The following is a 10,643-nucleotide window of genomic DNA, read 5'->3' as shown; positions in this document are numbered from 1 at the left end:
GGCCCCCTGTTCACAGAGGGCTCCAAACAGCCCCAAGAAACAGTATTAAAAGGCACCGAGAGATTCCTTTTATACAGCCGCATATTTTACAACCCATATACATATATGCCTATACACACACATACATCTCCACAGCAGCCTGGTGCCCCCGGGGCCTTAAAGCAGTCAGGATTCAGCTTCACGCTGAAGCACCATCCTTTTCCACAGGGCACCCGCCCTCCTGTTCTATCCCAGGGGGCCCCATGGCCCGGCTGTCCCTCTGCACAGCGTGGAGGTGGATGGTGGGCATGCTGGGGTCCTTGCCCACCCCTTGGCTGAGGTCACCAGCCCCACGCTCAGGGTGGTGCCGCTGGATGTGTTTGATGACCTGAAACTTCTGCTTGGCCTTGTAGGGGCAGTAGCGGCAGAAGAAGGGGTGCTCGTTGGTGTGGGTCAGGTAATGGTGACGCAGGCCGGCTGCCCAGCGGAAGGCCCGCCCACAGGCGTTGCAGACGTAGGGCTTCTCCTCACTGTGCTTCTTCAAGTGGGTCTTGAGGAGGAAGCGGGTCTTGAAGGCCTTGCCACACTGCTCGCAGATGAAGGAGCGAGCCTCCCGGTGCCGTGTCTCCTTGTGCACCCGCAGGGCATCTGCCCGGTTGGTGCAATACTCACACTCGTCGCAGCGATATGGCTTCAGTCCTGTGGTGACAGGGAAGGGGATATTGCATCAGGATGAGGGGACAGTGCCGTCCATCCCACAGGTCTCTCCATCCCTGCAACAAAGCATCAGTCCCCAGGGACTCGCCCCTACACCCCATCATGTCAGCAGGCACCCAAACACCCTCATTTCCAAGGCACCACGTGGTTATGTAGGGTTTGTACCACCCCACCTTCCCTCCCATCCCAGGGCACTGTCCGCAACCCACCAGCACACAGGAACATCCACCTGCCTTCAAGCTTGGTCATCGGTAGCAAAGAAAGCACCGAGTTAAGGTTCATACAGCCCCCACACCTTCCCCAGTGCCCCACGGCCTGTCCCCAGTGGGCAGCACTCACCTGTGTGCTTTGTCATGTGGTACTTGAGCTGGTTCACCCACTTGCACTTGTAGCCACAGTCAGGGCAGAGGTATTTCCGCTCCTCCTTGTGGATCCGCATGTGGTACTGGGCACAGGGCGAGAGGGCAGGGTCAGGATGAGGCCGTGTCCCCTGTCCCAGGAACGTGCCAGGCTATAGGGTGCCAACTAGGGGCTCAAAACCAGCTCTGACATCTCAAACTGCATGGGGCAAGGAGGGCTGTCTGTTCGCCTGGCAGACTACAGGCAGGGGGGATCCCCAGTGGGGTCAGGATGCCTGTACTGCTGAGCTTCCTCTGTCCCAGCCTGTGAACGGCACAGGCTTTTCTTCCCCCTTTGGTATTTAGGACAAAGCCCAGGTTAAAAACCCAGCCCAAGAGAACTAGCCCTGAGCTGAGCACACTGTGCAGTCTTGCCTAGGTGGCCCCAGGGAGCTCCAGCTCAGCCTGGCCATTAACAAAGTCAATATTTCTTCTAGCAATACCAGACCATTTCCCCATCATTACCCCACGCCTGGCCCTCCTGTTCTAGGAAAGGCCTTTTACCATGCATGAGGATGCTAATCACCTACAGAAATGAGGGCAGGGCCTGGCTTTGCTTGCAGGGAAGCTGAGCTTTCCCTGCACCTTGTGTAACTGGTGCCACAGAGCACGCTGCAAGCCAGTGGGCAGCCAGACTTGGCTTGAGTGGTGCAACGCTGTAATCAGAGGACACCAGAGGTGTCAGGGGTAAGAGGAGTGAACTTGGACAGCTGCCCACCTTCTTGCTTTGCTACAAATCACCCTTCCCCTTAATCTGCAACAGCAGGGAGCTGGAAAGAAACATATTGTACCCATATCAGTTTTATCTGCTTGTCTCCTATTCTTGTACAAGCCACAGAAGAGAACAGAGGACCAGACCTCCCTTTGGGAGTTTCTTCTTCCTCGAGCCCCCCCCAATCCGTACAGATACAGTAGGATACATCCCCAAGCAGGGCTCTCACCTTGAGACGTGAGGGGTCAGCGCAGGCGTATTTACAGAGGTGGCACTTGTAGGGCTTCTCGCCGGTGTGGATGCGGATGTGCCACGTGATCTTCTGCCTGTTCTTGGTGGTGTACTCGCAGTCCGAGCACTTGTACACGCGGGTGCCCCCGTGGCCCTTCATGTGCTGGTCGAAGACGAGCTGGTGGCGGCAGGCGAAGTCGCAGAAGGGGCACTGCAGGGGTTTGTCCTGGGAGGCGGCTGGCTCGTGGCTCTCCACATAATGCCGCACCAGCTGCTGGCGCTCCTTGGCTGCAAAGCTGCACAGCTCACAGCGGTGGCTAAAATGCTGCGTCTTGTGTTCCTCCAGAGCCTCCCGGGTGGCAAACGTCTCCTTGCAGGTGCCGCACTCCAGGTGCGGGTGCTGCTTCTGCACGTGGCACTTGAGCGTGGCCTCACTGTGACACACGAAGCCGCAGCGTGGGCAGCCATAGGATACCTTCTCCTCGTGCCGCCGCAGGATGTGCTGCTTGAGGGCGGTCTCAGAGCTGAAGCGAGCCTCACAGCGTGAGCAGCCGAAGTTGAGCTCGCCGCGGTGGCAGCTGTTGACGTGGCGGGTGATGTCATTCTGCAGGTAGCTGCTGTAGTCACAGAGCGGGCAGAAGTGGGTGGGCGTCTTCTCGTGCACGCGCAGGCGGTGAATGCGCAGCTTGGAGTTGGTGCCAAAGGTCTGGCTGCAGATGCTGCAGGCGATGCGCCCCACACCGGTGTGCAGGGACTGGTGGGCCTCCAGGCGGTAGCGCCGCGTGGTGCTAAACTCACAGTAGCGGCACTTGTGGGGCTTCACCCCCTCGTGTTTGATGCAGATGTGCTGCCGTAGGCAGCGGGCCTGTTTGCAGGTGAACTCACACTGGCGGCACTGCAGCTGCGGCCGCTTGCTGTAGTGCTTGCGGTGCAGCTTGCGGTGCAGCCGCAGGGCTTTGGCTGCCTTAGAGGTAAAGGGACAGGAGGCGCAACGGAACTCACCCAGTGCCACACAGCCCCTCTTGATGTGCGTCTTCATGGCCCGTTCCTGGTGGCAGGTGAAAGGGCAGGTGGGGCAGGAGAAACGCCTTCTCTTTGGCAGGGGTGCTTTTTGGGGGGCTGCACGCAGCAGGGGCTCGCTGGGCTGGCCTGTCTCATCACTGGCTGGGTCCCCCTCAGGGAGCTCAGTGCTTTGGGGTCCGTTCTCCTTGGGATGCGCAACATGCTTCTCAGCACAGTGGCTCTTGAGGGCCCGCTGGGAGCGGAAGGCCTCGGGGCACCGGGAGCACCAGAACTGCTCCAGGCTCCGGCACCCGTCCTCCACGTGGGAGGTGATGGTGGAGACACGGGAGCACACGAAGGAGCAGGCGTTGCAGTGCAGCTTCCCTCCCTCCAGCCGGTATTTCTCTGAGGGTTTCCCAGGATGGGGGGGACAAGTGGCTCCACCTGGCTCAGCCCCAACCCCTTGCTCAGGAGGCTCTTCCGCCGCCTCTGTGCTGTCAGCTGGCAGGGATTTCTCAGGGACAGGACAGCCCAAGGCCTGTTCCTCAGCCAAGGGACTGCTAGCTGCCTGCATTTTATCAGGCAGTACTTCAGCTTCGCAAGAGCTCTCGGCATGGCTGGACTCTTCCAAGCCTCCCTTCTCACTCTCCATTGTTTCCATACTGTTATCACCAGGCTGGTCAGCAGATCGGCACAACCCAGGTGGCTCCTGAATGGCTGGTTTGAGGATCTTTTTCTTCTTCAGGACTGGGCACTTCTTGAGGAGGTGAGTGCTGAGCCCCCTTTGCTGTTTAAAGCTGGCACCGCACTCGTGGCACGTGAGTGGGGCCTGGCGGCTCTGGCAGCTGACTTTGGAATGCAAGGACATGGACTTCTTCTTCCGTGTGATGTATGAGCACTTCTCGCACTTAAAGATCTGGCTCTCCGACTGCACCACCAGCATCTGCACCCTGCCTTCCAGCACCAGCATCTCTGCCTGCTCCTTGTCCTGCTTCCGCAGTGCCTTCAGCACCAACTCTGAGCTGCCCCTGCCATCGTCACTGGAGGTGGCCGTGTCCTCTGGGACAGGCAAGTGGTGGCCTGAGCATGAGCCTTCGAGTCGGCCCGTGGTCTGCGTTAGGGCATCTTTTCCCTGGATGTTACCTGCCTCTACACTGCCCTCCAGCCTCACCACCTCGTCCTCCCGCACATCTGCCTCCTCTTCCTCAAAGTCTGGGATGTCTTCAAGTGTATTGTCATTGTCCTCCAAGCCAAGGTCATCCCGGGAGCCTAGCATCTCATAGGCTGCAGGAGGCTCCTTGCAGGACAGCATTTCCATGCTCTCTGCCTGTGCTGTGCAGGATTCTCCAGTCAAATGCTCCAGGAGGGGGTCCGACGAGACGTTCAGTGCCTCCAAGTGCAATATGCAGCTCTCTGCCACATCCCCAGAAGCAGCGAGCTCAGTTGCGCCTGTGGCAGCATCTCCTTGCAGGCAGTCCCCTCCCAGGGCATCACCAGCAGTTGGATGGCTCTCCTCCCGCTCAACCACACCTCCCTCTGCCTCACCGCCGCTCTCTGGTGGTGCAGCACCGTGCCCTAGGAGAGGCACCACAAACGCTTGCTGGTAGCTCTCTTCCCCCTGAGATCCCAGCTGGGACGGCTTCACCTTTGTCCACTGCTCCTTGCCATGAAGCGGGGAGCTTGCATCCACGTGCAGGGCTGTGCTGAGCTCGTAGCCAAAGAGCACCTCGGATGAGCTGATCTCCAGCTCCTTGCTGGCATAGTTTTCCAGCCAGTCCTTGTCACCAGGGACGTAGCCGTGAATCTTACGCTTGTGGAAGAAGAGGCTGGTGTTGCTGAAAGTGCAGTAGGAGCAGAGGGCGCAGCGAAACTCCTTCTGCTTGGTGTGCTTGCAGTTCTCGTGGTTCAGCAGTGCCTGCTTGTACTTTGTTTGGTAGGCACAGTACTGGCACTGGAAGATTGGCACCTGGTAGCTCTGTGAGTGCTTTGCCTGCATGTGCTTCTGCAGCTCGTACTTGCGCTTGCATGCGAAGCCACACACCTCGCAGATCAGACTTTTGCCCTGGTGCCGCAGCTTGTGGCTGCTCAGCTGGTCGGCACGGTGGCACCGGTACGAGCACTGGTTGCATTGGTACCTGTGGGGAAAGCAGAAGCGGTCAGGAAGCACAAAGAACCAGGGCAGGCTGAGCCCCGTCAGGCATGCTAAGCTCTGTTTCCCCGTCCTGGACACATGGGAAAGGGGCATTGTTTGGTTTGCTGGATCTGACCTTTGCCATCCAGGCATCTCTTACCACAGGTGATTCCTCCCTGCTGCAGCCCTTGGCACCACCGGAGCTTTACAGCCCCAGCCTGGGGGTGGGAAAGAGATTCCCTGGGTACCCCATACAGTGACTGTGTCACCCCTCACACACTTACATTGCACCAGCAGCACCTCCAGCATCGCTGGAGGCAGACTAGACCCAAAGGAGGTGATAATGCAGAGGTAAAAACACATTTTCACAGAGTCCTGCATGTGCCCGAGCTGGCTTTGGTCCACGAACATCAGCAGAGCTGATGCACCCAAGGTCAGAGCTGCACTGACATGGTGATGCGCTTCCTGTGTGGCACAGACACACCAAAGATAACTCTGCCTCTGCAGCACCATGCTGGTAACATGCTCAGGGGCTGCATTTTTCACATGCCAGGTAGGACAGGTTGTAGCCATCCCCTCCAAGCACAAGAATCATAGAATCACCAGGTTGGAAAAGACCCTCTGGATCATCGAGTCCAACCATTCCTATCAAACACTAAACCATGCCCCTCAGCGCCTCATCCACTCGTCCCTTAAACACCTCCAGGGAAGGTGACTCAACCACCTCCCTGGGCAGCCTCTGCCAGTGCCCAATGACCCTTTCTGTGAAAAATTTTTTCCTAATGTCCAGCCTAAACCTCTCCTAGCGGAGCTTGAGGTCATTCCCTCTCATCCTGTCCCCTTTCACTTGGGAGAAACGGCCAGCTACCTGCTCTTCACAACTTCCTTTTAGGAAATTCATGATGCAGCCCAGAGCTGCACACCCCCAGAGCAAGATTTGGGGAAGCCTGATCATGTGGCCGGGCCAGCAGGGCTGGGGATCGTACCGGAGATCTCCAGTGTGCTTGCGCATGTGGACATTCAGGTAGTGCTTCCATTTGGTGATGTACCCGCACTCGGTGCACATGAAGTTCTTGTCATTGGAGTGGGTGAGCATGTGCTTGGACAGGTAGCTCACATCTCGGCACGTGAAGTCGCAGAGCTCACACTTGTGAGGTTTCTCTCCTACAGGCAACACAGGAACACCCTCAGCTCCACAGCCAGATAAAACACCAGAGGCTGCCTGCCCTGCAGGGAAACCAGCCTGGCAGGAGCTGCAGGTAACAGCAGAGACAAGGACAAGCCATGACTTCAGCCAAGCAACCCCGTGCCAGGACAGGCTCTCCCCATCCCAGCTCGTATCTCAGGAGCCCCGCAGCAGACACTCACCCGTGTGCAGCAGCATGTGCCGGATGAGCACCCTCTTGTGCGCGGTGGCAAAGGCACATTCGGTGCACTTGTGGATCTTCTCATTGGCGTGCATCTTGCCCACGTGGTCGTGAAACTCCACGGGGTTGAAGGTGGCATAAGGGCAGAAGCTGCACTGGAGCTGCTCACTGCCCGGGTGCCCCTGCTTCTTGTGCTTGCGGAAAACGTGCTTGTTGGAGCAGATGAAGTCACACTGCTGGCAGTGGAAGGCATAGTGGGTTTTTCGATGAACCTCCATGGCCTCAGCTGTGCCAAAGAGCAGCGAGCAGGCGTGGTACTTGCACTCCACCGCCTTAATGCCGTGAGCATCCTTGAGGTGACGGACAAACTCCTTCCTGTCCTCTGCGCAGTAGTCACAGCCCCCCTGGAAGCAGCTCAGCCTCTTCGGCTCGGCTTTGTGAGTTTTCAAGTGTTCTTTGAGGGCCTGGCTGAGCCGAAACTTCTCCTTGCAGACAGGGCAGGAGTAAACATCGGAGTAGAAGTTGGAGATGTCCTCATGCATGCTGGCCATGTGGCGGTTGAGCGCGTTCTTCTCCACCGAGCTGTAGTGGCAGAGCGGGCAGCGGTGGGCCTTCTCGCCAGTCTCCCGCATCATGTGGATTTTCAGTTTGCTTTTGCTGGTGAAGTATTTGTGGCAGTTGGGGCACTGCAGGCTGGGGTCGGGGAAGTGCAGGTGGAGGTGCTCCACCAGGTGCGTCCGCTTCTTGAAGCACCGCTTGCATTCGGGGCACATGTGGGTTTTGTAGAGGTATTCGGAACCCTCTGCAACATCCCCTGTGAGAGGAGGAGAGGGAAAAGTCAGCAGCAAAGAGACAGAGAAGAGCAGCACAGGCAGATGTTCTTTCCCCGGTCCAGCTGTGCTGGGGTGAGGAATTACATCTACAGTCACAGAACAGGCATTTACTTGGAGAGACTGTCTCCTCCCCAAAGCCACCAGCATGGTTCAAGTGGGCTCTTTCCAGCTTAACACTGTCAAAATAATCCAGCAGAGCCTAAATCAGGCCTGCCTGCGTGTCCCAGAGCCAGGCAGACTTTAAGCTTCTTGTGCCTGAGCCTGGCAGCAGCCAAAGATGGACAACAGGAGAAGGATGCATTTTTTTGGGCAGAGGGCAGGGAAGGGGGAAATAGTGCCCTGGTAGGTGCAGAAGAGGCTGCTGGATGGCACAGGATTGTATGCCCTGCCAGCCTGGCCCATGTTTCAGTGCCAGTCTCAAGACTGAGCTGCTTTTTCATAAATCAAAGGCCGAGCACCTCCCGGTACAGCCCCGCAGTGCCTTGCATCCTACCTTTGAGGTGCTGTGTCCACGGCATCCTGGCTTTCTCGAGAGTCACCTTCCCATCCTCTTTGGCCTCACCTTCACAGGGGCTCGCACTGTCATCCTCTGGTGACTCGTCCCCACCGCTGTCCGAGTCCTCTTCTCCAGCTGATGCCTTCTGCCCCTCCAAGGAGTCCTCCCCAGTGCCTGCAGGTTTTGCTGGCCTGGCTTCTGCCATGGCAGCTTCCCAGCCAGGGTGGCAATTCCCTGCCTCCTCTCGCCCTCCTGCTGCTCCTTCTGTGAGGAAAGACAGAGACCATCATGCTCCAGGCAAGAGGAAGCTGCCTGAATAACCCCCACACATGCAAAAAACCTCCTGGCTGAGACAGGGGCCACAAACCACGCCACACGGAGGAAAGAGAACTGCAGAGAGCTGCCCAACTGAAGGGCATGCAGGGCTCCCCGACCCTCAGGCAGCACAGCCTCACCTCCCATTCCTCCCAGCTGTAACTGGGGGATGCACAGAGACAGTCAACCACTGTGGCACCCTCAGGCCCCGATGCCCCCAGTCAAGCCGTACCTGATGGCAGGACGTGGTGCTGCTCGACGCCATGGGGGGATGAGCCAGGGGGGCTCTCTGTTGTGGGTATCTTAGCAGGGTGCTCCGTAGCGTGGCCCTTCCTGTGCTGCCAGAAGAGCTTGGCATTGGCTGTGACGAAGTCACAGTGGCTGCAGTGGAAGGGGAAGTGCATGCGGTAGTGCTCCTCCATTGCTGGGTGGCTGGGGAAGAGCAGGGGGCAGGCATGGTAGGAGCAGGACACGGGGGAGGCCCCGTGCAGGCAGCGCAGGTGGCTGCGCAGTTGCTTGCGGTCCTCTGTGGTGAAGTGGCAGCCCTTCTCGGGGCAGGGCAGGGCTCCCAGCGGGGCGCGGTGGGTCTTGAAGTGCTCCTTGAGTTCACCGGGCTGCACAAATGCCTCCTGGCAGATGGGGCACAGCAGGTGCTCAGGAACAGAGCTCTGTGCTCCGTTTCTGGGTGGCTCAGAGCCCGCCGGCTTGCACTGGCTCTTGCTGGCAGAAGCCGACAGCACCTCAGGAAGCTCCAGATGCCCTGAGGTCGCCAGCAGCAAGCACTGGTGCTCGGACAGCAGGGAGGCCTCTGGGAAGCTTTGGCCGCACCTCTCACAGAAATACAGTTCTACCACTTTGACCAGCACCTCTGCAGAAAGCAAGGGGTGAGCATTAGAAAGGGGTTTTGCCAGGCCCAGAGCTTGAAACTTGCTGCTCAGTTCCAGCTCCAGTCAAGGAAGAAAAACCCCTGCTGACACAAATTACAGTGAAAAACCACAGCCCTGTCCAGGGTATCCCAGCATACGTGCTTGCATCAGAGAGGGAACACCACCGTCAAGTTGATCAGGCCTGTCCTTCAGCACCTTTAAGGCATACAGCAACATAAGGCCAGCTCAGCCCTGCCCCTAGCAGAATGCCTCCCCCGGGGATCTGAGGGAGAAGTGCGCTAGGGGCAGCAGCAGCCTCCAGGGTGGACATCTCCACCTGGTCCCAACTGACAGCCTGGGGCGACCCCCTTACCTGGCCCGAGGCTCCCTCAGCCACCCCTCCCCATCCACACACCCAGCTCAGCTCTCCACTAGTGGCAGACAGGGTGGTGACACTCACAGGGTCAGAGACAGGAGGGCACCGTGATGCCCCCAGGGTGGCAGCTGGAGGGGACAGGGGCCCTGGTCAGACCTCTCTCCCTCCACCAAGCACCATGGGGCCCTCCCTGCACCCTATACCTGTGGCAGTGGCCGCGTTGCTCAGTGTCACGTTGCCAGCTACAGCCTCAATGAATATTTCCACATTGCTTCCTCCAGGATGAGCCCCTTCCTCAGGGATTGATGCCTCTGTCAGCAGCAAGTCCTGGCTGGCAGTCAGCCGGGGTGTCCCAGCCAGGCCAGTGCTGGTCACTCCAGGTCTTCCCATGGCTCCTGCCTCTCCTGGTGTGGGCAGGAGCAGCTCCGAGCACAGGGCCTCCATCTCCCCACCGGCAGCATCAGACACAGCCACTTCTGCACTCATTGTCACCAGGCACCGGGTTGGTGCTGGACAGGAGAGCCTTTCACTCTGAAACAGGAGAAGGCACCTTATACAAGGGAGAAGCCCAAGACCCAGACCTCCTACAGAATTTATGGGGTGGCCTGCGGTGCCAGTCCCCTCGCAGGGCTAGGAAACGGGGTATCTCAACACCGGCTCCCTTCGACTGCGCCCCAGGCACAGGGGAGAGGGAGACACCGCCACGGGGAGAGGGACCCATGTGCCCTCCCCAGAGACACCCGGGGCCTCTCCCCGAGTCCAGCAGCCGGGGGTGGGGGTGAGACAGGGCTGCAAGGACGCCTGCGCCCTCCCCAAGGCCGCTGAGGGCCTTTCCTTGAGCAGCCGGGGGGGAGACGGGGATGCAGGGACCTCTATGCGTGTCCCAAAGCCACCCGGGGCCTCTCTACGAGCCCGGCAGCCAGGGGAGAGGGAACAGGAGGGACCTTTGTGCTCTCCCCAGGGACACGCGGGGCCTCCTCGGGCCGGGCCCGGCGGGAAGGGGGCCTACCGGCAGCCCCGGGCTGGGCAGTCAGTCCGGACCCCGGCCCATCTCGGTGGTTCGCGCCGGGCGGGAGGGAGCGTCGCCCTTTGTGCGACTCGCCGCGCCGCTCTGCCCCGCCGGTCCCCCTCTATGGTGCGAGCCGGCAGCCGAGCGGAAGCGAGCGCCGGGTCCATAGAGAGGGGCGGGACAGAGTGGCGCAGGGCGGAAGCGAGCGCTA

At 59.3% G+C, this 10,643-nt stretch overlaps 1 protein-coding gene across 2 annotated transcripts; it reads right to left on the bottom strand.

The window, feature by feature from the left end:
- Window positions 1–47: 47 nt before the first annotated feature.
- Window positions 48–10,614, bottom strand: ZNF142 (zinc finger protein 142). 2 transcript variants are annotated; one of them, XM_069861302.1, is made up of 9 exons: window positions 10,433–10,614; window positions 9,627–9,954; window positions 8,414–9,049; window positions 7,864–8,130; window positions 6,539–7,351; window positions 6,157–6,334; window positions 2,036–5,174; window positions 1,036–1,141; window positions 48–678 (listed from the first exon to the last, which is right to left on the bottom strand). In XM_069861302.1, exons 2-9 carry the CDS (start codon window positions 9,907–9,909, stop codon window positions 179–181), a joined length of 5,922 nt encoding a protein of 1,973 aa, XP_069717403.1. In that variant the 5' UTR covers window positions 9,910–9,954; window positions 10,433–10,614; the 3' UTR covers window positions 48–178. The 2 variants fall into 2 exon arrangements, with proteins under 2 accessions (XP_069717403.1, XP_069717404.1); XM_069861303.1 differs by having other exon boundaries at window positions 7,864–8,127; window positions 10,433–10,613.
- Between the last annotated feature and the right edge of the window lie 29 nt (window positions 10,615–10,643).

The sequence above is a fragment of the Phaenicophaeus curvirostris genome, chromosome 7 (assembly GCF_032191515.1).
Source record: "Phaenicophaeus curvirostris isolate KB17595 chromosome 7, BPBGC_Pcur_1.0, whole genome shotgun sequence".
NCBI classification, from domain to species: Eukaryota; Metazoa; Chordata; class Aves; order Cuculiformes; family Cuculidae; genus Phaenicophaeus; species Phaenicophaeus curvirostris.
Note: the sequence above shows the minus strand (reverse complement) of the source record. Positions and strands in the feature narration are given on the sequence as shown.